This window comes from Marmota monax, unplaced genomic scaffold, assembly GCF_021218885.2.
Source record: "Marmota monax isolate L192 unplaced genomic scaffold, Marmota_monax_Labrador192_F-V1.1 WCK01_AAM20220418_F8-fsc00040, whole genome shotgun sequence".
Classification (NCBI taxonomy): Eukaryota; Metazoa; Chordata; class Mammalia; order Rodentia; family Sciuridae; genus Marmota; species Marmota monax.
In genome coordinates, this window is record NW_026692782.1 from 9,413,035 (window position 1) to 9,439,673 (window position 26,639).

Below are 26,639 nucleotides of genomic sequence, written 5' to 3' on the forward strand. Positions count from 1 at the left end.
GCACCTACAGTATGTACTGGGTGCCCTCACACCTGACTTGCCTCCCAGCCTCATCCCTTGTCCAGGCTGTGCTCTGTGATTTTCTCTCCGTTCCAGGCTGGAGCCTTGTCACTAAGCCCCAGCCCAAATGTTTCTCCCTCTAAAGCCTCCCCTGAGCACTCATCTTAAGGAACTGCCCAGTGGTTTCTTTTTTATTAACTACTATCTATTCTTATTTATTTATTTTTTGATTTCCTAGCTGTGTCCCTTCACTACAGCACAAGTTTCATGGGGCCAGGGACTTTGTCTGGTCCACTAGCGCCCTGGTGGGCATCAGTGGATGTGTGGTGAAAGAGTAAATTCACATAGATTTGGGCAGTGCTCCCCACCTGGTACACGCTTGAGTATGTCCCCTGCAGTTAGGAGAACTGCTGCTTCAGCACATCCCCTTAGAGCTTCAGAGGGTGCTTATCATCTCTAAAGTAATTTCTCAAGATTTTACAAACTATTTGGAATTCCATATAATTCCCCCAACATCTGGAGTCCTCCACAAATTCCTGGTCTCATTTGGAGTCAGAAATGTTTTTTATAAGTTGCAACAGTTAAAAAATACACAGCATTCATGATGTTGATATTAGATTGTCACTGCTTGGGAATAAACAGGACCCTGAAGAAACAGTATACCTGAGAGAGAGGTTTGACTTATGGAAGGACACATGTCAGTCCTGAGGGAGAGCACAACTGGCTGTTCCCAGGGTACTGGTGACCATTGCCTTCTCTGCAGCCCATTCTCTTCTTTGGCTTTATAAGCCTTAAGATGAAGAGCAAAATAAGTAGAACTCCGACTTGTAAATCACAAGGGTGTTACTGGATAAGCACATACAGATTTCTGACCGAACACCTTCTACAGGAGAGTGGAGGTAACCAGGGTGGCCCTGGAGAGGAGTTATGAGTGGTGTGTTTCTGGGACAGAATGTCTTTGGGGGCTTGGATTTTGAATTTTTTCATACTACATGACTGTTATTTAGGAAGCAAATTAAATAATGTCACATATTTAGGGGGAAAAGTGAATCATGAAGCAAGTACTATTTAAGCCATATCTCTAAATTGAAGAATCTAATTTTTTGGCTTTTATAAAACTGATGTTTTGAAATTATTGGAAAATAAGACTTTATCATCAAAAAAATTTAATTTTAAGTCAAAGCTGAATGTAAGAATATAAAGATGACATTTTTTAAATAAAGCTGAATTGTTAAATTTAAAAGATTTTATTATACTCATAGAATATTCTTTTTTTAAATGAGAGAAAGAGAGAATTTTTTATTTATTTATTTTGTTTTTGTTTCCTTTTTTTTTTTATTGGTTGTTCAAAACATTACAAAGCTCATGATATATCATCTTTCATACATTTGACTCAATTGGGTTATGAACTCCCATTTTTACCCCAAATACAAATTGCAGAATCACATCGGTTACACACTCACATTTTTACATAATGGCATATTAGTGACTGTTGTATTCTGCTACCTTTCCTATCCCCTACTATCCCCCCTCCCCTCTCCTCCCATCTTCCCTCTCTACCTCATCTGCTGTTGTTCAATTCTCTCCCTTGTTTCCCCCCCCTTCCCCTCACAACCTCTTATATGTAATTTTGTGTAACATTGAGGGTCTCCTACCATTTCCATACGCTTTCCCTTCTCTCTCCCTTTCTCTCCCCCCACTCGTCTTTGTTTAATGTTAATCTTTTCCTCATGCTCTTCCTCCCTGTTCTGTTCTTAGTTGCTCTCTTTATATCAAAGAAGACATTTGGCATTTGTTTTTTAAGGATTGGCTAGCTTCGCTTAGCATAATCTGCTCTAATGCCATCCATTTCCCTGCAAATTCTATGATTTTGTCATTTTTTAGTGCTGCGTAATACTCCATTGTGTATACATGCCACATTTTTTTTATCCATTCATCTATTGAAGGGCATCTAGGTTGGTTCCACAGTCTAGCTATTGTGAATTGTGCCACTATGATCATTGATGTGGCAGTATCCCTATAGTACGCTCTTTTAAGATCCTCAGGGAATAGTCCGAGAAGGGCGATAGCTGGGTCAAATGGTGGATCCATTCTCAGCTTTCCCAGGAATCTCCATACTGCTTTCCAAATTGGCCTCACCAATTTGCAGTCCCACCAGCAGTGTACAAGTGTACCCTTTTCCCCACATCCTCGCCAACACTTATTGTTGTTTGACTTCATAATGGCGGCCAATCTTACTGGAGTGAGATGGTATCTTAGGGTGGTTTTGATTTGCATTTCGAGAGAGAATTTTTTAATATTTATTTTTCAGTTTTTCGGTGAACACAACATCTTTATTTTTTTTAAGTGGTGCTGAGGATCGAACCCAGTGCCCTGCGCATGCCAGGTGGGCACGTTACCGCTTGAGCCACATCCCCAGCCCGAATATTCTTTTTTTTAAATATTTATGTTTTAGTTATAAGTGGACATAATACCTTTATTTTATTTTTATGTGGTCCTGAGGATCAAATCCAGTGCCTCACACATGCTAGACAAGTACTCTACCTCTACAACCTATTCTTTGATATAAAATCCATGGAGGCAGAATTAGCAACAATAAATATAATGTTGTGGCATGTGTCTACTCATAACTTTGAATTTATTATGTTCACATTTTCAAAGCAGAGTTCAGATGACGAAGAATGTTCGACAAAAGGAAGAAATCGTCACATTGTCGTTAACAAAGCAGAACTTCCAAACTCCATTGAAGTGTTAGAAAGCTTTAAATTGGCCCGGGAGAGCTGGGAGCTTCTCTATTCCCTAGAATTCCTTGACAAAGGTGAGAATGTGCTTGTGATATTGGTGGTGTTTAATTTTTTTATATAAAATCATGCTAGAAAATCATGTTACTTGAAATGTCAAGTGTATTATGGCTAATTAAACTAATTACAGAAGCTCACACATTTTACAGAATTCTTTTTTGAGCAGAATATCTTTTTAGTTAACATTTAAACAACTATTGACTTCTTAGCTTCCACTCAAAGGGTCTGTTATAATCAGATTGGGGTGGGCTTGAGGGAGTTTCAGTCTTTCTTTTTCTTCAGTATTTGTGTTGCTGGATTCCTATTTTTGTTTGTGTTTCTGGCTGGGTTTCTTTGAGTTGTTCTTTCTTGTTGTTTTGAGTCTTCTTCGGCTGTATGTGTCTAAGAATACAAAAGGTATTTCAGTTTTATCTACACCGACTCTGTTGCCTGGAACACTCATCCAAAAGCTATAAAAAAAGCATTTTTAAAAAAGTATGGACATAAGATTAGAGGGGTTTTTATTTGCATAACATTTAAGTCTTTGAACATTACTTAGAGTTCACTAGCTCTTTGCTGACCAAGCATCATTACTGTACTTTGGAATCAAGGCCTGATGCTTTCCTTGTAGCATTGGACACTCCTCCCAGCCTCCTGTCACATGCAAAGACAGAGCCTGTGGGCAGGTGTGTCGTGTCATGTTTCCTAGGTCAGTGAAGCATCAAGCAGTTTCTCTTTGTTGCATCTAAAGTAGGAATACATATGTGACTATTTGAAGGAGATTTTTCCCATAATTATAAACTTATTTTTTAAAAACTTCTTGGTATCATTGTATGTTTATTGTTTTAACTGGGTGAAAATGAAGTGGACCTTTTCAGTGGAGAGTAAAGTAATTTGGAAGATAAATGAGGTGATACAAGAAGAGCACAGCTCTTGGCACATAAAGTGTGTTTGCACATGTTGGTGTCTCATAAAAAATGCTGCTTGTGTATCACTGATAAGAGTTATGTTCTAACTTTACTTTCCAACTGAAGCTCTGGAATGTGGTTTTAGAAATTAGTCCGAAGTTTCTGTGCAGCTCTTGGTAATTTATCTGTTGTTCCTACTTGCTGGGTTTGTTAGTTTCATTTCCCTTCTATGTTACATGTTTTTGGTGAATTTGCTTTTGAATTCTCACTTAGAATTTACAAGAATTTGTTTGGCATGGAAGACGGATACGTGGCTATGGCTAAGAATCTTCCTCACGGATATGATCATCTACCAGGTAGAGCGGTATGCGGGTTCCTGTATCTGCACACGATGATGATTGTCTCAATCAGACTTTAGCCTACAAGGCGCATTGTGTTCCCCCATGGGCTGCGTTGTTGCTCATTCACAAGGCTCAGTTTTCAGTGGCTAAGGGATTACAATCCACTTTCACCTCCAAGTACCTCCAGAATGACCAGGCCATCCCTTCCCATGTTGCCCTTGGGGTGTCCAGGCACAGTGGAAGTACAATTTTTAGTTTCAATAGAAGATGAGTACTTCTCAGCCCTTCTTCCCTCTGCTCTGGTGGAATCCAGCCTGCCCTTCACCAGCTTCTTAGGCCTAGAATAGTGAACACAGACAATTTGCTAATGAGATGTAAAAATGGAGAGGTTGCTGCAGCCAACCTTCGTAAAGGACAAATGGCATTAGTAGTAAAATATTTCTGTCAAGAGCTTGTGTTACTCTCTCTAGTTTTAAGACTTAAGACCAGGAAGGAAAGTCTTTGTATAGTCAGCTTCCATATCTGAGTATTCTGCATCCACTGATTCGACCCACTGTGGATAAAAATGTTTGGAAAACAGATCATGTCCGTACTGAACCCACAGACTGTTTTTCTTGTCATTAGTCCCTGAACAATATCAACTATATGTGTAATACCTACATTGTATTAGGTATTGTGAGCAATCAAGAGATGATTTAAAGTGTGAAGGAAGAAGTATGTAGGCTATATGCCAGTACTACATGGTTTTATGCAAGGGCCTTAAGCATCTACAGATGGAACCAATCCCCTGAGGATTCCCTGGGATGACTGTATTATAAAATACTTCCATAATGAACTTCATCTAGCTTTAAGTAAGTCAATTAGGTTCTGTTGCTGTCTCCTTTTGTTCTACTTAGCTGATGCTACAGAGGTCACTTATTTGTAGTTGTTTCCTGGTAGCTGTATTTACTCTGGGAGCTTTGGGTATTTGTTGGGTATTAATGGCATTGTTTATTCCTCCTGCTGCTCTCTCTCTCTTAGGGTCAATATAAAAAGGCGATAGCCAGCCTCCATCATTTAGCAGCTCTCCAGGGATCACTCTCTCAGCCACAGATCGCAGGACAGGGGACTTTGGAGCATCAGAGGGCACTCATCCAGCTGGCGACCTGTCACTTTGCCCTGGGGGAGTACAGAGTAAGTGCTGGGCACCTTGCGTGGAGCCCGAGGTATTCCAGAACACCCTGTGCTTTCTCTTCCCTAGAATGGCTTTTTAATTCAGAGCATGTTTTTCTGCATTTGATCTTTCTGCCTGGATTTAATGCTTAATCTGTTGGCAGAAACCACAGTGATTTCATTTTACTTAATTTTCTCTTTACCATAACTTCCCTGAAATTAGTTCAGTACAGTTCAAATTTCTTATTCATGGTTCAATTTTGTTGGAAGGCAATTTAAAATTTTTTTGCCTGGTGTCTCTTTATTTTTCTTATTTATTTATTTTTCAGCGTCACATCTCTTTAAATTGTAATCAGTTCTGTTGGGCTTAGAAAGAAGAGGCCTTCACTAATGGGAAATGGAGGATTGATATTTAGCTCATCCAGACCTCAGGTTCTCTTTTGGGGTGTTGAGGACACCATAGGGTATTGCAGGAGCAGGTTTGTGAATGGATCTGTTTGCTCCCAGAGGCTGAGTCCTGCTGCAGGGTGGGGACCACAGTTTTTACCTTTGAATTTCTTATAACAGCTACCACAGTGATTTGCACAGCAGGAATACACAATAAACTTTTTAATTCAATTAAAATAAGATTGTTTTTATGTATGTAGCGTACTGTATAAATTCAAGGCCACTATTTAACACACAGATTCTTATTTCTTTTCATGTCTATGTTAAATTTGTTACTTTGTGATTAAAGTCCCTAATTTTTTAACTTGAACTCTGAAATGATTTATAATTGCTGTGATGATTTTTGCAGAAATAATTTGGTAATATGTAAACTTGTACATTTAAAATTGAAGATGCTTTTCCATTATTCCTCATGCAATTATCAGGTACTTAATTCTAAGTTTCAGTTAATTCCTTTTGAGAACTTGAAAGAGCACAATTTATCCTCAGGTATATGTATATGAATACACACACGCACGTATACATGCATACATATATAAAAATATATGCCACATAGAATTACCAAGACATGGCGTACTGCTCTTCATTGTACTAAGGTATATAACGTAAGTTTATAGATGTTATTAGGCCAGGGCTTCAGGTTCCACTTCTGAGCTGACCACCCTCAGGCCTCTATTGCAGTGGCTAACTTACCAGATCTCCTGAATCTCTGGATGCCTCTTTTCAGCTCAGACTCCATCCATCCAGGTGTGAGTTTTCTTAATTCTCTGGCTGTTTTAGTCTACTTAGGCAGCTGTAAAAATATAGCCGTAGCCTGAGTAGCTCATAAAAACAGAAATGTACTTCTCACAGTTCTACAGGTGAAGTCCCAGGTCAAGGTGTGGGCAGAGTCAGTGTCTAGTAAGAACCTGCTTTCTGGTTTATAGGAGGGACAGGGGAGCTCTCTGGGGTCCCTTTTGTAAGACCCTCATGACCTACTCACCTCCCATAGGCCCTACCCTCCTGGTACTCTGACATTGGATGCTTGTTTTAATATATGAGTTGGGGGGGTGGGGCGGGGGATGGAAGGGGGAGTGCGCACCACAGACATTTAGACCACAGTAGCGACCCTTAGATGTGGAACTCTGAAGTCATAGTTCACTCTTGATCAAGCCAGTCTTTCTAATTCTTCCAGTATGATATTAAACTATTTTCATTGTCCCCACCCAAATCTCTGCTTTTCAACTGAGGATAGTCTTTTTTCCAAACTTATAAAATCATGGTCATTGTGTCTAAGATAACTGCTTTCCTCATTCCACTTAACTAAAGTGTTAGCTTTCTACGAGCTCAGTGTTGGACCAGGCTTTGTGGTGGGGTGTATGGGATCCTTGCATCCAGAGGTGGCACAATTGGAGTTGGAGAGAAAAGTATGAATGTTTATCTAGGTTAAAATAAAATATTGTTATGCCCAGACATTTGCACAGTAGACATTTGGGGAAGGCACTCCATGTACTGGCTCTGGGATGCTGGGCCAGTTGCCTCCCTTGGACTGACTACCTCTTAACCACCAAGCTACCTATCTCTAAGCTAGAGTTCACGATCCCATGGCCACTGAAGGGTCCCAGATGTGCTAAGACAGGGATTGATTCCTCAGCCCTCAGGGCAGTCGGCAGTGGCCTAGGGCAGCTAGAACTGCCTAGGGTCAGTGGCTGCCAACTTGGAGCAGCCACGCAAACATTGTTTTCTGGGTTTCCCAAGCCATGAGGAAGGCTGGGAAGCATGGGTTAAAGCTCCTCTCCTCATGGCCAACATGGAGATAATAAAGGGTTGCTCCCTGCACAGAAGGTGCTCACTAAAGGGAATCTGACCACTGGCATTAGAATTGGAATAGACAGAAAGCTGGTGAGCAGCAGTGCCACTCCCCTGGGGATCCAGCCTGCTCCCAGGCATTCCCTGCTTCTCTCACCTTAGAGTCTGCATCTGTATGGTCCCTACCCTCTCCTCTCAAGTAAACCACCCAAACCAGGATGCGGCTCTTCCTCACATCTCCATCTCCTGCTTTCACAGCCTCTTTTTCTCTTAGAGAATCCCCCCTTCCCCCGTAAAGCTGAGATCAGGATGACCTCTCTGCCCAGAGCTTTTCCTGCTGGTCTGGCCAGAGTGTTTCTGTTATTTTTCTAGCCTGTGAGTGCATGGCTATGAGGCAGGGCCACCCTTCTACTAGATCCTGCTGTGCTGTCGAACACTTGGTGATTTTGTTAATACTTGGTTAATTTTTAAGTTTTGTCCTTTTGTTTTCTAATAGCAAAGAATGGATTCTCGTCCCCTCTAGTGTGTAGATTAAATCTTGCTGTGAGCCAGTGGTGGGCTCCCTGGGAGACCGTGGTGGTGCTCCCTGGGAGACCATGGTGTTAAGGCAGAATCTCGGTGCCTGGTTATTTGCTAGAAATATTAGTCGTTCTGTTTATTTGTTTCAGTTCAGAAAGCTTATTGGGTTCATTCTTTTTGGTTTTATGTTCCTCAGATGACGTGTGAGAAAGTCCTTGACCTGATGTGCTACATGGTACTCCCCATTCAAGATGGAGGCAAATCACAGGAGGAGCCCTCAAAAGTGAAGCCCAAATTTAGAAAAGGTACAGTGACAAGTCTTACTATTCTTTGGTAAAAATAGCTGTAGGACGTAAGGCTGAGGTGTGCTTTACAGTTCCTGGTGAGACGACGTGATTGCAGGGCTCCCCAAACTGGATTTTCTGGAAAGCTAATGCCTTTCCAGATTGTCCTTCACAGAGCAGCTGTCAGCCCATCTTCCAAAGCCCCCACTTCCTTGGTGTATATCTCTGAAGAATATCAGTGAACTCTTTCCTACTGTGGCCAATTCTAGGAAAACTGTAGATGACTGATTAGGAAGTCTGTCTCCGCACAGCCCTTGAGGGCCATTTTGGGCTTTACGTCAACTTTCATGTTGCTTGAAAAACTAAATTTATAAGTAAATTTCTACCTTAAAATTAGAACAAGATAAGCAAATTAAGCCTTTTTTCTTTGAAAAGCACAACTTACCAAAACTGACAGAAAATAATGTAGAAAAAAATGAATGTCCTTATAGCTAAAAATTTAAGTTTGTCATCCAAAACCTTCCCACAAAGAAAATAGTAGGTCCAAATGACTTTACTGATGAATTTTATCAGTTTAAGAAGATATATCACCAATCCAATTCAATTTCTTTCAGAAAATAGACGAAGATTACTTGCTCATTTTTCAAGGCCAGCATAACCCAATAGCAAAATCAAATAAGTGTTTACAAAAAAAAGAACATTAAAGGCCAGTCTCTACATGCATGCAGATGCACATACTTGAAATATTAGCAAATGGAATATAGCAATGTGTGAGAAGGATAATACATAGGACCAATGTGCCAGGAATGTGAAGGCAGTTTAACACACCAAACAATGTAGTTCGTCACGAAGCAATTAAAGGAGAAAAATCATTCTGATTCTTAATGGACACAGAAAATAGTACCTATTTGTGATAAAAATAATCCTAGCAATCTAGAAAAAGAAGGAAATGTTCTCAAAATCTGTGTGTGTGTGTGTATGTATGTGTGTGTTTTTGGTACTAGAGATTGAATTCAGGGGCACTCAGCCACTGAGCCACATCCCTGGCCCTATTTTGTATCTTATTTAGAGGTGAAGTCTCACACTGAATTGCGCCTCGCTTTTGCTGAGGCAGGCTTTGAGCCCGTGCTCCTCCTTCCTCAGCTTCCCAAGCTGCTGGGAATCATGTCTAACATAAAATATTGAATCTTTCCTCTAATACAGAGATGTCTGCTCTCACCACTCCTGTTCAACATTCTGGAGATTATAGCCAGTGTAGTAAGGCTAAGAAATAGGAATAAAGGCTTTAAAGATTTAAAAAGACTATTCATAGGTGTGACATCACAGTCACATACTTGGCTACGTAGGAAAGCCTGTGGAATCTTCAAAAAGCTACTAAAACTCATGGGGAGAGCCAAAGATGTATCACAGGGGCAGAGAGCTTGCCTGTCATGCATGAGACCCTGGGTTTGATCCTCAGCATTGCAAAAACAAAACAAAAAGTAATAGGTAAAATTTCCAAGACACTTCAATGCAAAAGAGTAAATTCAGTTCATACATGCTAGTAATAAGCAATCGAAAAATGAAATTTTTTTGTTTCTGTTTATAATAACCTAAAAAATAAGGCATACAGGAACAAATTCAATAAAAGACATGTAAAACCTCCACTTTGTATATTATGAAACATTTCTGAGAGAAATTAAAGTTGAACTTTGACAGTGGATAGATCACATTTACAAAGTTGGAAGATTCAGTTTTGTTAAGGTATCATTTCTCCCTAGATTTGTCCATAGATTGAATGTAATCCCAGCAAAACCCCAGCAGACTTTTTTTAAGGGACAAGCTGAGTATAAAATCTATATGTAAATATAATCCAGAGTTATGAACACAGTTTCAAAAAAGACAAAATTGGATGACTTAGGCTACATGATAAGTACTAAGTATAAAAATGCAGCTGTCAGAATGGTATAGGTGTAACAGTAGAGAATCCAGGCATAGAGCCACACAGGTATGGTCAGATGATTTCTGACAAAAGTATCAAAGTAATTCAGTAAGGAAAGGAAGCCTTTTAACAAATGGTGCTGGACAAGTTGTTTTATGGTTGGTTTAAGTTTTCTATAACAAAGGTTTTTAAGGTAATCAATTCAACCCAGACTTCTTAAAAAATCAAGTATCCATGCAAAACAGAAGCAGATCAGGTGGATCAGATGATCGAGTCTTGACCAGTGGAATAGCAGAGAAAACTGAGGGGTTCAGGGGTAGTTCATTGGTAGTTCTATCCCCACACTGCAAAAATGAATCCCCAAATTAAAAAAAAAAAAAGTGACATTACAATTCAGTAAGGAAAGAATGCAATTATCCAGTAAATGATACTGAGACAGGTAATTGTTCAGTTGTAAAAAAATGGGATTCCTCTTTCACACTACACAAAAATCTTTTAAATTTTAATATTTAAATGTGAGAATTAAAATTTTTAAACTTTTAAAAGAAATTTTTTTATGCTTCTAAGTAGGTTGGTCTACAAGGAGCACACACTATGGAGGAAAAAAATGAGTAAATTTGTCAGATTAAATTTAAATGCCAACAAAAGATATTATGAGTAAAGTGAAAAGATAAGCCATAGAACGCCAGGAAATTGTCTAACACATAAAATCATCAAAACTTAATATCCAGTTCAGATCAATGAGAATAATGAACCAACCTCACATCATAAAATAAGCAAAGGATATGAAGAACAGAGTAATCGAGGCAGAAATCCAAATTACCAAAAGCTATTTAAAAAGGTTCTCCTCCTGTTAGTACCATGGGAGATTCAAATTAAAACAAGGCACTGAAATTTTATACTCTTAAGAATTCAAAAATAAAAAAGTGGCAATACTTATTTCTTAGGACAGAAGGTGTGTAGAATTGTACAGCCATTTTGGAAACTATTTGAGCATTACCAAATTGAATATATCATTACCTAGTTATTTACCTCATCTCCTTGTTGTGTACTTTAGATTGGTGTTTTTCAAACTGTGGGTCCTCACCCACTGGATCATGAGTTTCAAACAGTAATTTTCTTTTTTTTTTTTTTTTGGTATAAGGATTGAACCCAGAGGCATTTAATCACTGATCCACATCCCTAACCCCTTTTTATATTTTATTTTGAGACAGATATCAAAAGTTGCTTAGGGTCTTGCCAAATTGCTGAGGTTGGCTTTAAACTTGCGATCCTCTTGCCCCAGCCTCCTGAGCTGCTGGAATTACAGGTGTGCAGCACCTTGCCTGGAGGAATTTTCTTTCTTAATAAAATAGAATATTTTTCAATGTCTGCAGCTAAGTATTATTTATAAATATTATTTCATAAATCTTTTGTTTTGGATATAAAACAAGTGTTAAGTTTGTAGAGGATCCCCAGGTAAAAAATGTATCAGGGAGAGCAAAAATAAAGGATTGATTTCTTGCTACTCTTGCCTCTGGGTAGAGAAGGCTGTTGTACATAAAGAACACAGACCATAAATGAAGAGATTGGGATCTTTGTTTAAAAGCCAATGCTTGTGTTTTTTTTTTTTTTCTATAGGTGTACAAGAAAACATATATAAGAATATTTATTTTAAAAAAAAGAATATTTATTTCAGCATTGTTAGAAACCTCAATATCTACCATAAAGAAAACAAATCCATTGTGATATATGTAAATATCAGAATACTGTAAAACAATGAAAATGAGTGAACTGTAGCTACATGGATCATTATTGATAAATCTGAAACACATGAGATTGAGTTAAAAAAAAGCAACTTGTGAAAGGATTCATAGAGTATGCCACCATTTCATATAGTATGCCAAAAATGTGCAAAACATCCCTCTAGCTTTTATGAATGCAGACTGATGAGGAAGAGTTTGCAGTATGTATGGGAATGACAGCCACCAGGCTGAGAACCGTGACTACCTCTGGGGAGGACAGAAGAGAATGGTATCAGAACGATATACAAGAAGCTTCAACTGACTTTGTAATACTTGGTATTACAATCTTTTAAAATTAAGCAAAATATTAATGTTTTATAAAACTGTGTAATGAACACAGTGTTTACAATATTCTCTCTTTCAGTTTCTGAATATAGTTGAGATGTTTTATAATTTTAAAATCAAATCTTTATGTGAGTTTAGGAAAGAAAAAAAAGATTGCAAAATGAAGCTAGAAACCATTAGAAACCAGTTTCACCATCCCAGAGTATAAACTGTGGTTTAACAGTACTAGGAACCATGTACTGTTGCTTATCCTTTTTATTGTTAGAAGGAAAGCTTCTTGAGCATTTGCTTTTTCAAAGCTGTTTTCTTGGATTATAGCATTCATTAACATTGTGGACTCTTGTTAGGTTCTGATCTGAAGCTTCTGCCGTGTACCAGTAAGGCTATTATGCCATACTGCCTGCATTTGATGTTAGCCTGTTTTAAGGTAAGCCTTAAGTTGATTAGCATAAAAAACATTTAATTTGCAATAATGTCTTGATGACTTGGAATGACTTGAATTGAGAACCTTATTAACGATTGTTAGTTTAGTACTTCCAAAGGGCAGGTTGATATAGAGGGAAAAACACAGGGGCTAGGAATTAACAAATATTAAATAAAAACTGTAGTTGATAAAGATGAATAGGGAAGTTTACAAATAATAGTGGAACAGATTTGCAAATAACCTTGCCTATAGTAAGGCTCAGTAAATATTTTGTAAGTTAATATACAGGTCAGACTATATTTAGCTATAGGAGAAAGGAACATAAATGCCACTTGAGTTTGTAGAGGGATGATAAGTTTATTATAAAGATATAGAGGATAAAGGCATTTTATTTTTTTTAGTTGTAGAAGAACATAATACCTTTATTTTATTTATTTATTTTATATGGTGCTGAGGATCCAACCCAGTACCTCCCACATGCTAGACAAGCGCTCTACCACTGAGCCACAACCCCAGTCCTGGTAGAAGCATTTTAGACATGAGAATGAACACCAGCAAAGACCCAGTAGTGTTGGAAAGGTTCAAGGATTTTTGAAAGGACACCAGCGCCCTGGCTGTAGGTAGAACGTAGCCTTAGATTGGAGTAGAGGTTTGTGGGTAAGGCAGTAATGTTATTGGTTCTCCACTGAAGAACATCCGTTCCCTAACTTAGCTCTGAACCACTTGGAGCAACAGAAGGATCTGAAGTATGATTTTATGCTGGCCATTTAAAGCAGAAAGTCCTTTGGCTGTTTCTCTAGTTCATATTTCCTTCTTACTCACTGCCTTTCTTTCTGTCTAGTCCCATATTCTCCTCAAACCCTTCTCTCTTAGATAGATGGCCTCTTGCCCATCTTTTCCACTCACCCCTTAGGTCTCCAGAATCTTTCCTCTGTTATTCCGGATGACTTAACTTTATGTAGCCATGGTTCAAAATCAAAAGTTTCCAGGTCACACATGAATGTCCAACTCCCAGTTAAATACCTTGCCAGCAACTGTCAGCTTTGCAGAGGGAGCCTCCAGCTTCTCTGATTAAGATCTACCCTCCTTAGAAGGCAGTTATTTTCTACTCTGTTCCTTTCTTTTTCTAATGATCATCATCAAACATTTGTATATGCAGCATTTTTTTAGGAGGTAATATTTGGTGCATTTTAGATTACCCTGTGATTTCTTTCTGGTTTAAATCTTTGTCTTGCAGCTTAGAGCTTTCACAGACAACAGAGACGACATGGCTTTGGGGCATGTGATCGTATTGCTTCAGCAGGAGTGGCCACGAGGAGAGAATCTTTTCTTGAAGGCTGTTAATAAGATTTGTCAACAAGGAAATTTCCAATATGAGAATTTTTTTAATTATGTTACAAGTATCCTTTTTCTTGTTAAAGCGCCAACAGGTTCTAATTTCTTAGAAAATGAATGAACCACTCTGGGTAAAAATACTGGTTCTTTTTGGGAAAAAGGGAAAGAATGGTGATTAAAAGTGGGGCTGTGACAATTGGTTTCATAAAAGTCTTAAAAGGCTTCAAAGATGTAATGCAGGGCATCAGGAGTATCAAAAACCATGTTCATTTTTCTCTTCTAACTGACCTCTAAGAAGGTGTCCAAGATGCCTGAAGTAATAACTTACAGGTTGTGGACAAGCCCAGGCTGGCTGGTTTAGCCATAGAAAATGATAGTACCCTGGCCTTCATCTATCCAAAGAGTGCCCCCCTCTCCTTTCCTGGGACATTGACTGTCCCCTGAGATTGCTTATTAGTACATCATGCCACACTGTCACAGCTACCAATGAGCACCCACCAAAGGTTCTGGTATCAGTAATGGGCAGTGCTTTATTTCACAGTTAGGGAAAGACCTTTGAATTGAAGGTTATACACCAGTTTGGGTGTTTTTATTTCATTGCTTAACACATTATTTTGAGTTATAAGATGTATTCGGTCTTTGTCCAAGTACTCAGAGCAATGAGTTAAAAACTCATTTGAGAATCTAATGAAAGTCGTATAGCTTTTCACCAGAAAAATGTGTATGTGAATGTCATCAACATTTTGCATGAAATTTCCAAGTTTCTCAGATCCTTCTTTCCCTGAAGCATCTAAGAATCCTTGCCACACTAGGTATTTTATGATTTATGTTCTATAACACAAACAGTCCATCCCACACCAAACACCTCTTTGATTTCTTATTAAGAAAAAAAATGTTTTTGCTCTTATGAGCATGTAGACTCTGCTAAATTATCACTGGAAAAAACACATTTTCCTAATGTTCTTCAGCCAGGCACATTGGAAGCCAGAACTCTCTTTATGAGGCCGCTGGGTTGATCTAAGAATCATAAGTTTTGGAATCCGATAGACCTGGATTTCAGATACTCTGCAATCATTAGTGGGATTCGAAGGGCAAGTCTGTCAACTGCTGGGAGCCAGTCCCACCTGAGAGCACTGAGACCTTGTCTTTACGTGTGGTTAACCTGAATATGGCTGCAGACATTGATATGCTGGAGGAGTTTGCCTACTTGAGAACTCAGGAAGGTGGGAAGATTCATCTGGAATTACTCCCCAATCAAGGAATGCTGATCAAGTAAGTAGACTCTCTTTTGCTCTTCTAAGCCAAGTGCTCATCTTTTGTGTACTCACATGAACTATATGTAAATTTCAGTACCTTTTCAAAGTGTAATAGAAAGGAAGCCAAACCTTGTTTCTGTTTTTGAAGGTCAGTTTGATTCTGGGTATCTTTTGAAAGACTTGTGTTTTCTTAACTAAAGGATATTTTGAAAAAAATATTTAAATTGGAATATTTCTGTCAAACTTCTTTACTAGATAGAAGGGTCCTTTTCTTTCCAAAATATACACTGATTTTGTAAATTTCTGATGAGACAAAGGGTTTTTAACAAAGAGCAACTATATTTAAAGATGTTCTGGGTTAGGAAAATTTATTAGGAAAAACTACAGATTTTATTTATAAAACTATACTTGAAGCCCTCATTGTTTATATTGTACAAAGTGGAACAGCTCATTGTAGTACCTCCAGAAAGAAGCCACCTGTCCCCAGGTGAAGGTGGGGGTGCTGGCTCTCAGGCCTGCCCCCTATACCACAGGATGTTACCTAAATTTCGGGTTGGCTCAGATGAAAATGTGAAGTTAGTGACCATTTATGATTTTTAAATAGCTCATAATTTTGCTTCTCTCCTCAATCTTCATTGTAGTTTGGGTAATATCTCCTCCCTGCTGTGAGTGCCACGTGCAGTTTTATTTTCATACTTCTCCTTTGCTTCCTGCATACTCAGTGTGTCTGCAAGTCAGTGTTAGAGGTACTGCAAGGGACTGACCCCGAGTGGGAAGAAAGTACCTCAGTGTGGAATAAAAGAATTTCTAGTTGTTGAAAGCAAAAATCCACATCTTGCTCTGTCTTTGGAGAGTCTTAGAAATGTTGAGGAAGGGAAATAAGAAACATTTATTCTGGATTTCTACAACCTCAGTAATTTGACACATAGCAAACATTTCTGTTTATGTTCTAGCAAACAATAGCGTCTTGTGGAATCCATTCTAAAGAATGGAGAGATGAACTTTTTTTTTTTTTTTTTTTTTTTTTTGTCCCCTTCATCTTGTAAATGATACTGAATATTCTAAACACTTAAAACAAAAGGACAAATGCTCTTTTTTTGAAAACCTGAAACCCTTATGCATGAAGGTGGCTTAGGCAAGATGGACTGGCATGCTCATCTTCCCTTCTCCCCTCAGTTTCCTAAGATGGTGAATCAAAACTATGGGAAAAATAAATAATGGCATGGTTCAAAGTACTCCTGACATTGTGTGGAAATAGATCACTTTTTGATATGAGAGCCCAGGAAATCCCTTTTGTGTTAGGATTCCTAGGTTTTGAAACAGAATATACAAATATACCTTTAATAAAGCTAAAAATTAACTAAAAAGTTAATCAATAATCCTCATACAAATGGTCCTAACATAGAAGGATCCTCAGCTAGAACCAGACTCCACCTACATGGGTTAAACATGCAGAGGATGATCACATCATCTAGATCCTGCTTCACTGTTGGGGGATGGGTGAGAGAATGGGCTGTCAGACACAGTGGAACCTCAGTCCTCCTTGTTCTGAGCTTCTCTTCTCTTCTTGAACTGAACAGTACCATGGGCACATGCAGGCAATCCCTAGGACAAGGAATTAAAGCAAAGAAGCATCAAATACCCCGACAGTGTCACTAGGAGGGGTTGTTTGTATAAAGGGCACCCAGCCTGCATTCCCAGGCTTTGGGGGCAGTTCTAGGCTCTCCCATGTTGACCTGTCTAACACTTAATTTCTTCAAGCGTCCTGTAGAAGACAAGCCTCTTGGGAAACCTGAAGTTTCATTGGTTTGGAAACAGGAATAGGGATTGTTACCTAGTGATCTGACCTTGTAGGAATTTGCTGGGTCTTCTCTCTGTGGGTCTCAAAGTAAAGTTGAAGCCTGTATTTCAGATAGCGTATACCTAAGCTACAGAGGAGAAGCAAACTGCGTAAGACAGTGAGCTTTTACTAACTGAGGTGTTATTAGACTCTTGAATAAAACTATCTATATTCCTTTTCCCTTTGGGTTCCAAACAAATTCTCTGAAGCCATTGCAGACCTTGTGGGTGGTCCCTCCAGATGAGTGGCAGAGATGTTGTGAACAGTGTACAGCTCCTCCCCTTGGGTAAGGTTGTGAGTCGTCCTAGTTGTGGCATCTCCGATGCAAGCAGGTACAGTACAAACCCCAAGGGCACCTGGTGTCTGACCTAAAGGAGAGAGAAGCTCTTCATCTGTTATGTGAAGTGTTTTAACATAGAGAAATGTTTTTATGCTGATATTTGCAGTATCTTAGTTGTATTAGAGTGGGTTAAAATGGAAAACGATATGTTGAATGAGGTGAATACCAGCTAATATGCTAAATCTTTGTTGTTACAGAATTCTGCAAAGCCATGGGTCCCAGACTCATTTTCCCCCATCAGTTGCTTTTCTCAATACTTGGTTGGACTTCAAACTCACGCTTTATCCAAAACATTGCCAGCCCCTCTAGTCCTGTTGGAAGGCCCTTTCAGTCTGGGGTTTCAATCCTGTCCCTGGTGTTCACACAAAGTCACCAGGTGTATTTCTGGGACTTTTGTGGGCATGAGAAGAGTACAGAGTGAAGGAGGCTGGATTTGAACTCGTGTCTTCTCAAATGCTGACCCCTCCCCTCTACTACCCAGTCACTGCATCATCCTCTTCCTCACTGATGGCTTTTAATACCAAATCTCACATGGGCTGAGCTCTGGGACCAGGAACCAAGATGCCTCTGGACTCGCACCAGCAGTGGGTGCAGTGAGGGCTCACTAGCTTCTCCCCAGTCTCCCCGAAAACACTCCGTGGCCAGGGGCTTGTCCAGGTTACAGTTTCTGTACAGTCCGCTTCCAGTCTTGTGTACCTTCTCCGGAGTGTTGTTTTTGCAGTGCAGGGTGCGTTGGTGTGGGTGTTTGAATGCTGCTGTTTGCTGTTTTTTAAAGGCCTTCTAGCCCTCCCATGGGGTTACTGCAGCAGGAATTCTTACCTGTGCTTCAGCCCAGCATACAGACTGCTGACAGGTACCAAGTGGAAAACACCTGCTCATAGTGTGCTGTGTGTCAACATGTTTTACTGCCCATGGTTTCCAGCTCTTTGTTCCTCAGTGCTCTTTTTCATGCTTTATTTAATTTTTTTAATTTGTTCTGCATTCCTTGGCAAACCATCTGGTTGTAATATTGTAACATTTCTTATTTATTTTCCATAAGTTGCCAGTGTGTTTGTGTCGAATTTAAAAATCATTATGGATCTGGAAAAAAATACTTATATAAAGCTGTATTAGATTAAGCGCTAAATTATGATTCACTTTTGATAAAACATGAAGCTTTCAGTCATAAGTATTTAAGAATGCTGAAGTTTAAGTAAATTTTTATTTGTGGATTTTAATATTAGTGACCATACTGTCTGTGGTGTAAATAAGCATTAGCACAGCTTTCTCCTGACACTGATGCTACTTTTTCAGACCTTGTCTTTCTGAATTGAAAATATTTGATAGGCTAAATGATGCCATATTTATTAGCTAGTTTATCCTTCTCTTACCCATAAAAGCTAACTACAGTCATCTGTCATCTACTGATGGGGATGAGTTCTAAGAAATTCCTCATTAGGCAATTTCTGCATCATGTGACCATCACAGAGGGGACTTACACAAAAGGAGGTGATATGACTAACGCACACCTAGGTTTAATGGGACCCGCGTGGCCCATCATTGACTGAAACATCTTTCCTCAGTACATGACTGTAATTCCCATGTTCATCCAAACTTGCTAAAGGGCTAGAGGCTCCACTAGAACTATCATCATGTGGGGCTACTCTTTATTTATGGAAACAATACCGCTGGACCTCGCTTAGCAGAATGGAGCATTTAATTACATTTTGGTTGTATTAAGGGGAGATTTTGCCCCTCAACTTGCCTGCAAATATATACTAGTTACTTCCGCTTGAGCAGAGGATCGCCTCCAATGTGAGGTTGCAGCCTGGGACCCAGCAGAGCAGGATCAAGGTTGCATCTAATAGTCTGCATCTGCTCCCAATGGAACCCAGAGCCTCCACCCCGCTGACACCATGTCCCAGCTCCTGAGTTCACTAGCCAGACTGGGTTAGGACAGTCCACAAAGAGCTGTGTGTTTTCCCCACAGCCCGATGTTTCACTGCATAGTTCTTTTAAACATCCATGGGTGTGGTAGAATGTTCTGTAATATCTTTACTAGTCTAACAAAGCCTGATTTTTTTCTTCTATTGCATTGCAATTTTATGCCCCTGATGCACTTATTTTATATAGTTCATACAAGTTTTAAAAATAAACGTTTTAGAATGATCAGTAGTTTTGTTTGCACACTACATGAAAATCTCACTTTCCAGCTTGTCTAAAGAGAGTTAGGCGGTAGGGGCAGGGAACAATGGTGGCTTTTGTCTGTCTCAGTCTACCACTTATTACCAAACTAGTAACCAGAATCCTTTCCTCTTAATCGAGTCCACTGATTTTTGATGGATTTTTCTTTTCCTCTCTGCATTTTGTGGTCTTAAGTTTTCCAGGATTTCATTTGTGATTTCCTTTTCTAATACACAACTTTTGGGACACAGGGAGCACTTTGCTTGTGTTCCCACCGACCCTTCCACGCAGGGCCCTCCAAGTCTCCTGGACAGATCTGGTCTTTCTAGGACTTTGCAGGCCTCTGTCAGTGATTCTGCCTCTCTCCCAACCTGTGCCACATTCTTGTCTCAGGACCCTCCAGTCCCCCTGCTTTCTCTCAAACAGATGAGAGTCTGGATGGGCACAGTGCTCAGAGGAGCTTCCCTTTTCTGGCACTCTGGGAGAGGGACAGCAGGGACCCCAACGGCTGTGTTGAGGCCCAGGCCTTTCCAAGCCTTCAGGGAGCACCAGCCGCAGGGGCCCCGGTGGAAACTGTCCTCAGTGATTGGTGCACTCTGGGTTCCCTCCTCTCTGCTGCTGCCTCTCTAGAGCCTGCTGTCCGGCTGGACACAGCGCTTTGTGGCCAGTGTGGGTAGCAACCATTCTGCCCCAAGTAACCAAAATGTGTGCAGGCCAGAGGTGGGCATGCATACCGCCAGAGCTCCAGGAGTTCAAAAGCAAAGCAGGTGGCAATTCAAGAACATTCAGCTGTTTAAAATAACTTGGTTTAGGGCGGGAAAGTGCCTCTAGCTTTCTGAGAAGAACAGGCAGGAGTGGTTGGCTGGTTGCAGCTTTTCTTTCTTTTCATTTTAAAAATGTGATTAGAACGTTTTACTTTTTATGCTTAGAAACGAGGCAGGCTTTGCTCCTACCAGGTAGCACTGGGCAGTGGTGCCGCTGCTAACGCCTGCTCTCCATCTGTCTCCCTGTCCGCTGCCTCAGGCACCACACTGTCACTCGCGGCATCACCAAGGGCGTGAAGGAGGACTTCCGCCTGGCCATGGAGCGCCAGGTCTCCCGCTGTGGCGAGAATTTGATGGTGGTGCTGCACAGGTTCTGCATAAACGAGAAGATCCTGCTCCTTCAGACTCTGACCTGAGCCCGGGCCCCTGCTCCAGAGGCCGCAGGAGCGGTGATGAACGCGGCTGTCAACAGCCCTCGAAAAGAAGGACCCGGGGTCCAGCTCCTCCTCGGTCGCTTAACCATAGTTCCCGAGAGCTAAGAAGCTACTTCTATTTTCAAGAGTCACTTTTTGTAATTTTTGTAAAACAAGAGAACCCATCTGTTTTGTAAATAAAAATCATCCTAAAATTTGAGGTTTTCAAAAATTTAGTTCTCGTGAATATCTAAACCAGGGCGCAACTTCTATGCATTATGTAGATTCTTAAAAAGACATCTGCCTTCCTTGATCTCAAGGTTTTATTTCCTGTAATGAAGCCTTGGTAAGTATTACATACTAACGTAACGTTCGGCCTCTTCCAGTTGCACCAGGGTGAGTGGTTTGTCCACACACCCGCCTCTGAAAAATGATGGCTACAGAAGGACATGTCAGTTCCTTCCTTCCTTCCTTCCTTCCTAATATTTTTAGTTATAGATGGACACAATTACTTTATTTTATTTATTTATTTTATGTGGTGCTAAGGATTGAACCCAGTGCTTCACACAAGCTAGGCAAAAGTGAGCCACACCCCAGCCCACATGTCTGTTTTTTAACCAGGACTCAAAAGTTAACTGGCACATCCATTATCAAGTACCTTGCTTGTCGAGGAAAGCAGTGCCGTTGGAACTAACCGACCTTTCCAGGGCACTGTCAACAGCCACTGTCATTCTCAGGGCCTAGAGTCTGACCCCTGTGGCTCTGCTGCTGTGCTCTGTGATATTCTTCAGCTGCATGTGCTTGAAAAGCCCACAGGATAGCTTAAGAGTCGGCAAGAGAGAGCTCACTTTGCAGTTCCTAAGCAGCTAATCAGGGGTTATGGTTTCTGTTTTTGTAATGTGAAATAAAGTACCAACCCAGAGTTGGGTGGAATCTTGGAAGTGCTAAGAAGGGATCTCTTTTTCTAAAAATAAGTCAAACTACAGATAAACAATGATACTAAGCAGAGAGAATAGTAATACAGCCCTGAAGCCAGTTGCTCCTTGGCCCTGTGACATTTATGTCTGTACATTTCATCTGCCTTCTGTTGTCCACTGCGGAATTTTGCAAAGAGGAAAAAGTTTTCCAAAGAGGAAAAAGCAATTGAGCAATAAAGCCTTCATGAAGAGTTGATGGTGTATATAACGGGAGGGGAGGATCAACAAGATGCCCAAAGTAAGGAACGCAGACGTCCAGGCTTGACCTTGCTGTTTTGAAGGGCTCGTTTTTTGGCCCTGCTGCCAAAAAGGGGACTTCTCTCTCACTCATCTCTTTTTGAGTGGTAAGAACACAATGTGAGATCCAGTCTTTTAAATTTTATTATTTGTCTTCCATAACCGAAGCTTACATCCATTGAGATCCTCAACTCACAGACCCTGGCAACCACCGTTCTCTGCTTCTTTGAAGTTGATGAATGAATGAATAAAGTGTGATATACAGTAAAATAAAAGTGCAAAGAACTACATTTGGAGGGAGACAAAAATTCAGGAAAGAGAAAGGAGTCATAGAAGCCACATAAGAGAAGGTGCCTTATACAAGTAGAATCATGTAGTGTTTGTCTTTATTTCTGCTTTAATAATGGAAAATTATTCAGCCTTCAAAAAAGAAGGAAATCCTGCTGTATGCAACAACAGGGAAGAACCTGGAGGCTGTGCTAAATGAAATGAGCCAGAAACAAACGCCACATGATCCCGCTGGCGGGAGATACCTCGTTCTCTAGTATAGCTTCTATGGCTCCTTTTCCTTTATTTCTTTTTAAAAAATATTTATTTATTTGTTAGTTGTAGTTGGACACAATACCTTTATTTTATGTATTTATTTTTATGTGGTGCTGAGGATCAAACCCAGGGCCTCGCACGTGTGAGGTGAGCGCTCTACTGCTGAGCCACAACCCCAGCCCCCTGGCTCCTTTTTCTCCTGAATTTTTGTTTCTCCCCAAATTTAATTGTTTATGCTTTTATTAACTCTAAGTTAAGCTCTTGAACTTTCAGTTGTTCACCTAAAGCCACAGTAGGAGTCAGTGAAAGGAACTGATTGACAGGAACCACCCATCTTGGAAGTGACTTAAGATTGTAAATTGGAAAACAACTTGTTATAGATTCAGCATTGCAGTAATGGCGGTCTATGATATTTTCTGCTAAACTTGGCACTCAAGATAATATCAAGCAATACCTCAGCAATCCTTAAACAAAAATCAAGGATGCAAGGTTTGGCCTGGTGTAGTGGCACCCCCTTTCTCCACAGAAAAGTCTTAACTGGACTTCTCCAGAAATCTGCACCATGGCTGATTTTAGGATTGTCAGCAAAAGAGTCTCTGCAAAAGAGTTCAATGTAGATAAACTTCTGTTTTCATGCTGCCCTGTTTTACTTGGCCACTGTTGAAGAAATCAGCACTCCAGGTGCTGATCACCCCCTTACTAGTTTTTCACAAATGTATCCAGTATAGCAGTTTGTAGAAATGTACAAACAAGGCCTCTGGCCTTGAGCTGGGATTTACAGAGATGTCTACTTTTTTTAAGATAAGAGAAGTTACCAACTGGGCTCCATGGTAACAGCTGGCAGAGGGAGGAAGGGAAGGGGAAAAGAAGCTCTCCCCTTCTCAGGTGTTCCTTGAAGGGTTAAGTTGCCCGGAACAGTGAAAGAAAAATCAGCTTTTATGTGAACTTCAGACTGTGAACTTCTGAGCCCCTCCCCTTACTTGCTGGGTATAAAACTCTGAAACTACCTGAACTTGGGGTTCAGGGGATTGATTGATTATAACAAAAGCTGTGCCCTCTGAACCTGGCTGCAGCCAAATAAAACTGTTTCCTATTATCTTCAGTGCCTTGTCTCATCTGTCTCTACAACACTGGATGGCCTTTTCCAGTGCCACCCACTGTTCCTCTTCCACTTTCAAGCCCTGAACAGGCTTCTTCCTGTGACACACTTAACTGAAGAGTCTCAGGATTCTGCCAGAGTGGCTCTTTTCTGCAAATTAGCAACCAAAGAGAGAGGAGCCCAGGCTAAGATCAGTTCACAGAAACATAAGTGACCAACTTGATTCCAACACACCAAATTGTGTAGAGGGCAACATGAATTCTGATTGGTCCATATATTAATTAAATAATGTCTAACATTTACTGATCACTAGTTATCTGCCAGGCTTCAGGCAAAGGGTTTCAGTTGTATTTTCTCATTTGTAATAACCCCATGAGGCCAATTACATGTGGATGAAGAGGCTGAGGCTTTAAGGAATCCAGTCTCTGTCCTGAGGTCATCAAAATGTAGCCCATGGAGCTTGACCTCTGCTTGAGAGGTTGGAATCTAGACCACCCACTGTGTGATACTCCTCCTGAGCTTCCATATTTTTGCTGTGGTGTTGGACTCTGAAGATGAGATAACTAAAGATAGAAAAATAAGACTAAGGGCATGTTTTCTACCTTCAGGAAGTTGGCAAATAGGAGACCCACATACAGCTATTTGGACTGTAGGCCTGTTAGTGGTGTGAAGATGACACTGGGAGACAGGCACAGAGGAAGAGGAGGAGGATGAAACAATTTTACTAGAACTTAAAATATGAAGATCTTTATGAGATTGAGAGGCATCCTGGAAATTTGATGACATTTAAAAGCAAACAAATCCTGTTTAATACTAGTCAGTAGGACGTGTGAGCCAGGTGCTGGAGGTGAACACACGAACAAGAGAGGCTCCATCCCAGCGTCCACTGGACCACAGCCTGAAGATGGCCCCATCTCCATGGGCTCTGAGTTCCCTTTTGGGCACCACTATCCTTCCCTCCCAGGAGCTTGTTCCCTCTCATCATTTCATCTTTAGTCATAGCCTAGAGCTCACTCCAGTTCCACCTGTCAAAGGAATTCACATAAATCTCTGTGAAAGATGTATATTTTACCTCTCCCAAGACTACTGACCACCTGGTCCTGATGGTGAAATTTCAAACACCATGCTTGCCTCCCTAAGACGAGTTTTCTGAACAGTGCTCTCACAATTTTAATCTTTTTTTAAAAATTCTCATGAACTCTTGCTTTCTTGTAATCTCATCTTTTTTAACCACTTCTGCACAAATTGTTCAGGCTCTTAGGTATTAGTTTCCTGGGGCTGTTGTAACAAAGTGCAATAAACCTGGTGGCCTAAAAGAAAGAGAAATTTATTATCTCACAGTTAAAGAGGTTACAAATCCAAAATTGAGATGTCATCAAGGCCATGCTCCTCTGAAACTCCGGGTGGAACACTCTTTCCCCTCACCAGCTTGCAGTGGTGGCCGCACTGCTGACATTCTTGGCTTGTAGATGCACCATTCTGATCTCTTCTGTCATTGTGGGGGTGTCCAGTGTGTCTCTTCAGGTCATTTCCCTCTTCTTACAAGGACACCAGTCATACTGGAGGTATAGCCCTACCTCCAGTGTGACCCCATATAAACCAGTTGCATGTGCATGGACCCCACTTTCAAGTAAGGTCAGATTCTAAGGTGCTGGGGTTAGAACCTTAACATTTATTTTGAATTGTCACAATTCAATCAATCATACTTTGGGAACCATACTTTGGGGTTTTTGTTTTGTTGTTGTTTGTTTATATAATCTTAGAGAATAATATCAATTCCCCTGTTCCTCATAAAGCTATCCCAAGTTTTTGCACCTTTTACAACCCAGGGCTTCCCTCTTCCGCATGAAGCAGAGGTGAGACAAAGCAAGGGCATGGTTTGCAGTTAAGGAAATGATGCATTGGATGTCTTCCTTTAATGGGCAATACTGGAATATAGGATTCTCTCTGGGCTCTCCTTCATTGTGCTCCAACAGACAGACAATGTGTAGGAGCGGAGGATGTAATTTTAGAGCGCTGTATTAATCACTTTCCCTCAAGAGCATCTGCCAGGGGTGAAGACAAAGGTATAAAGTATTTCTGGTTCATAATTAAAAGTCAAGCCATTATGCATGTCTAGGAGGAGAAGTTCTTTATAAATGGATCACCACTTGTTTATTATAAAAAGTTCAGAGACGTAACTGTCTCAAGGAGATAGAAAGGGGAAGGAATATGATGGAGTTTAGTGGTTTTTCTCATGAGTTGTAGCTTATATTTAAACATCTTGATTCACCCTATTTGGTTTGCAGTTGAAGCAAAATTCTAATGTCTAAATGAATGTGTTAGAAAAAAAAAATCTAGCAGACAATTCATTAGGCACATGTTCATCAGTGGAAGACCTAGTCACTGAAAGACTTTTAAGGAAAGGTCATGTTTTATTATGTAGGGGATTTGAAAGGAGGTCAGATGACTGACAGTAATTTAAGCTTACACCTTGTTATGTATAACAGCTGAATAATTTAAAATGTTTACTTGCCTTGATATTTAAAACTTTATAAATACACATGCTTTTATTATAGCTACATATATACACACATATATTTTAATGTATTATGTATTATATGTGTGTATATACATATATACATATAAACATATACCTGGTAGGAATTTGAATTTGACATGGAGAAGCTAATACCAAGAAGTTAAGTCAGGGGTTATATCAAGAGCTCATGCAGAGCAGAAATAAGAAACTGGGCTTCTCAACTCCTGTGTTAGATTGTTTCATCAACAGCCATAATGGGATGCAGGCCTAACACCTTTACTTAATTTCTTATTTATTTATTTATTCATTTTAATTTCCACATTTTTTTATTGGTGCATGTAGCTGTACTTACTGATGGGATTTGTTGTCACACATTCACACATGCACACAATATAACAATATAATTTGACTGATATCCCTCCCCAACAACTCCCCCCACCTTCCTTGTCTCCTCCCCTTGGTCCCTTTCCCTTTCTCATCTCCCTTTGATTTCCATGAGATTCTCTCCCCCTGCCCAC

General features: G+C 40.2%; 1 protein-coding gene across 5 annotated transcripts in view; it reads left to right on the forward strand.

The window, feature by feature from the left end:
• Ints10 (integrator complex subunit 10) overlaps positions 1–20,976 on the forward strand; it is a 33,135-nt gene extending 12,159 nt beyond the window's left edge. Inside the window, exons 10-19 of one of the 5 annotated variants that reach the window (XM_058580410.1) lie at positions 2,662–2,818; positions 3,962–4,044; positions 5,050–5,202; positions 8,132–8,240; positions 12,557–12,636; positions 13,871–14,033; positions 15,147–15,240; positions 17,274–17,350; positions 18,180–18,257; positions 20,591–20,976. In XM_058580410.1, coding sequence (XP_058436393.1) covers positions 2,662–2,818; positions 3,962–4,044; positions 5,050–5,202; positions 8,132–8,240; positions 12,557–12,636; positions 13,871–14,033; positions 15,147–15,240; positions 17,274–17,350; positions 18,180–18,257; positions 20,591–20,628 — 1,032 coding nt within the window. In that variant the 3' untranslated portion in view covers positions 20,629–20,976. The remainder of the gene's footprint in view (positions 1–2,661; positions 2,819–3,961; positions 4,045–5,049; positions 5,203–8,131; positions 8,241–12,556; positions 12,637–13,870; positions 14,034–15,146; positions 15,241–17,273; positions 17,351–18,179; positions 18,258–20,590) is intronic. The other 4 variants (XM_058580408.1, XM_058580409.1, XM_046447798.2 and 1 more) reach the window with 4 other exon arrangements.
• The last annotated feature ends 5,663 nt before the right edge of the window (positions 20,977–26,639 follow it).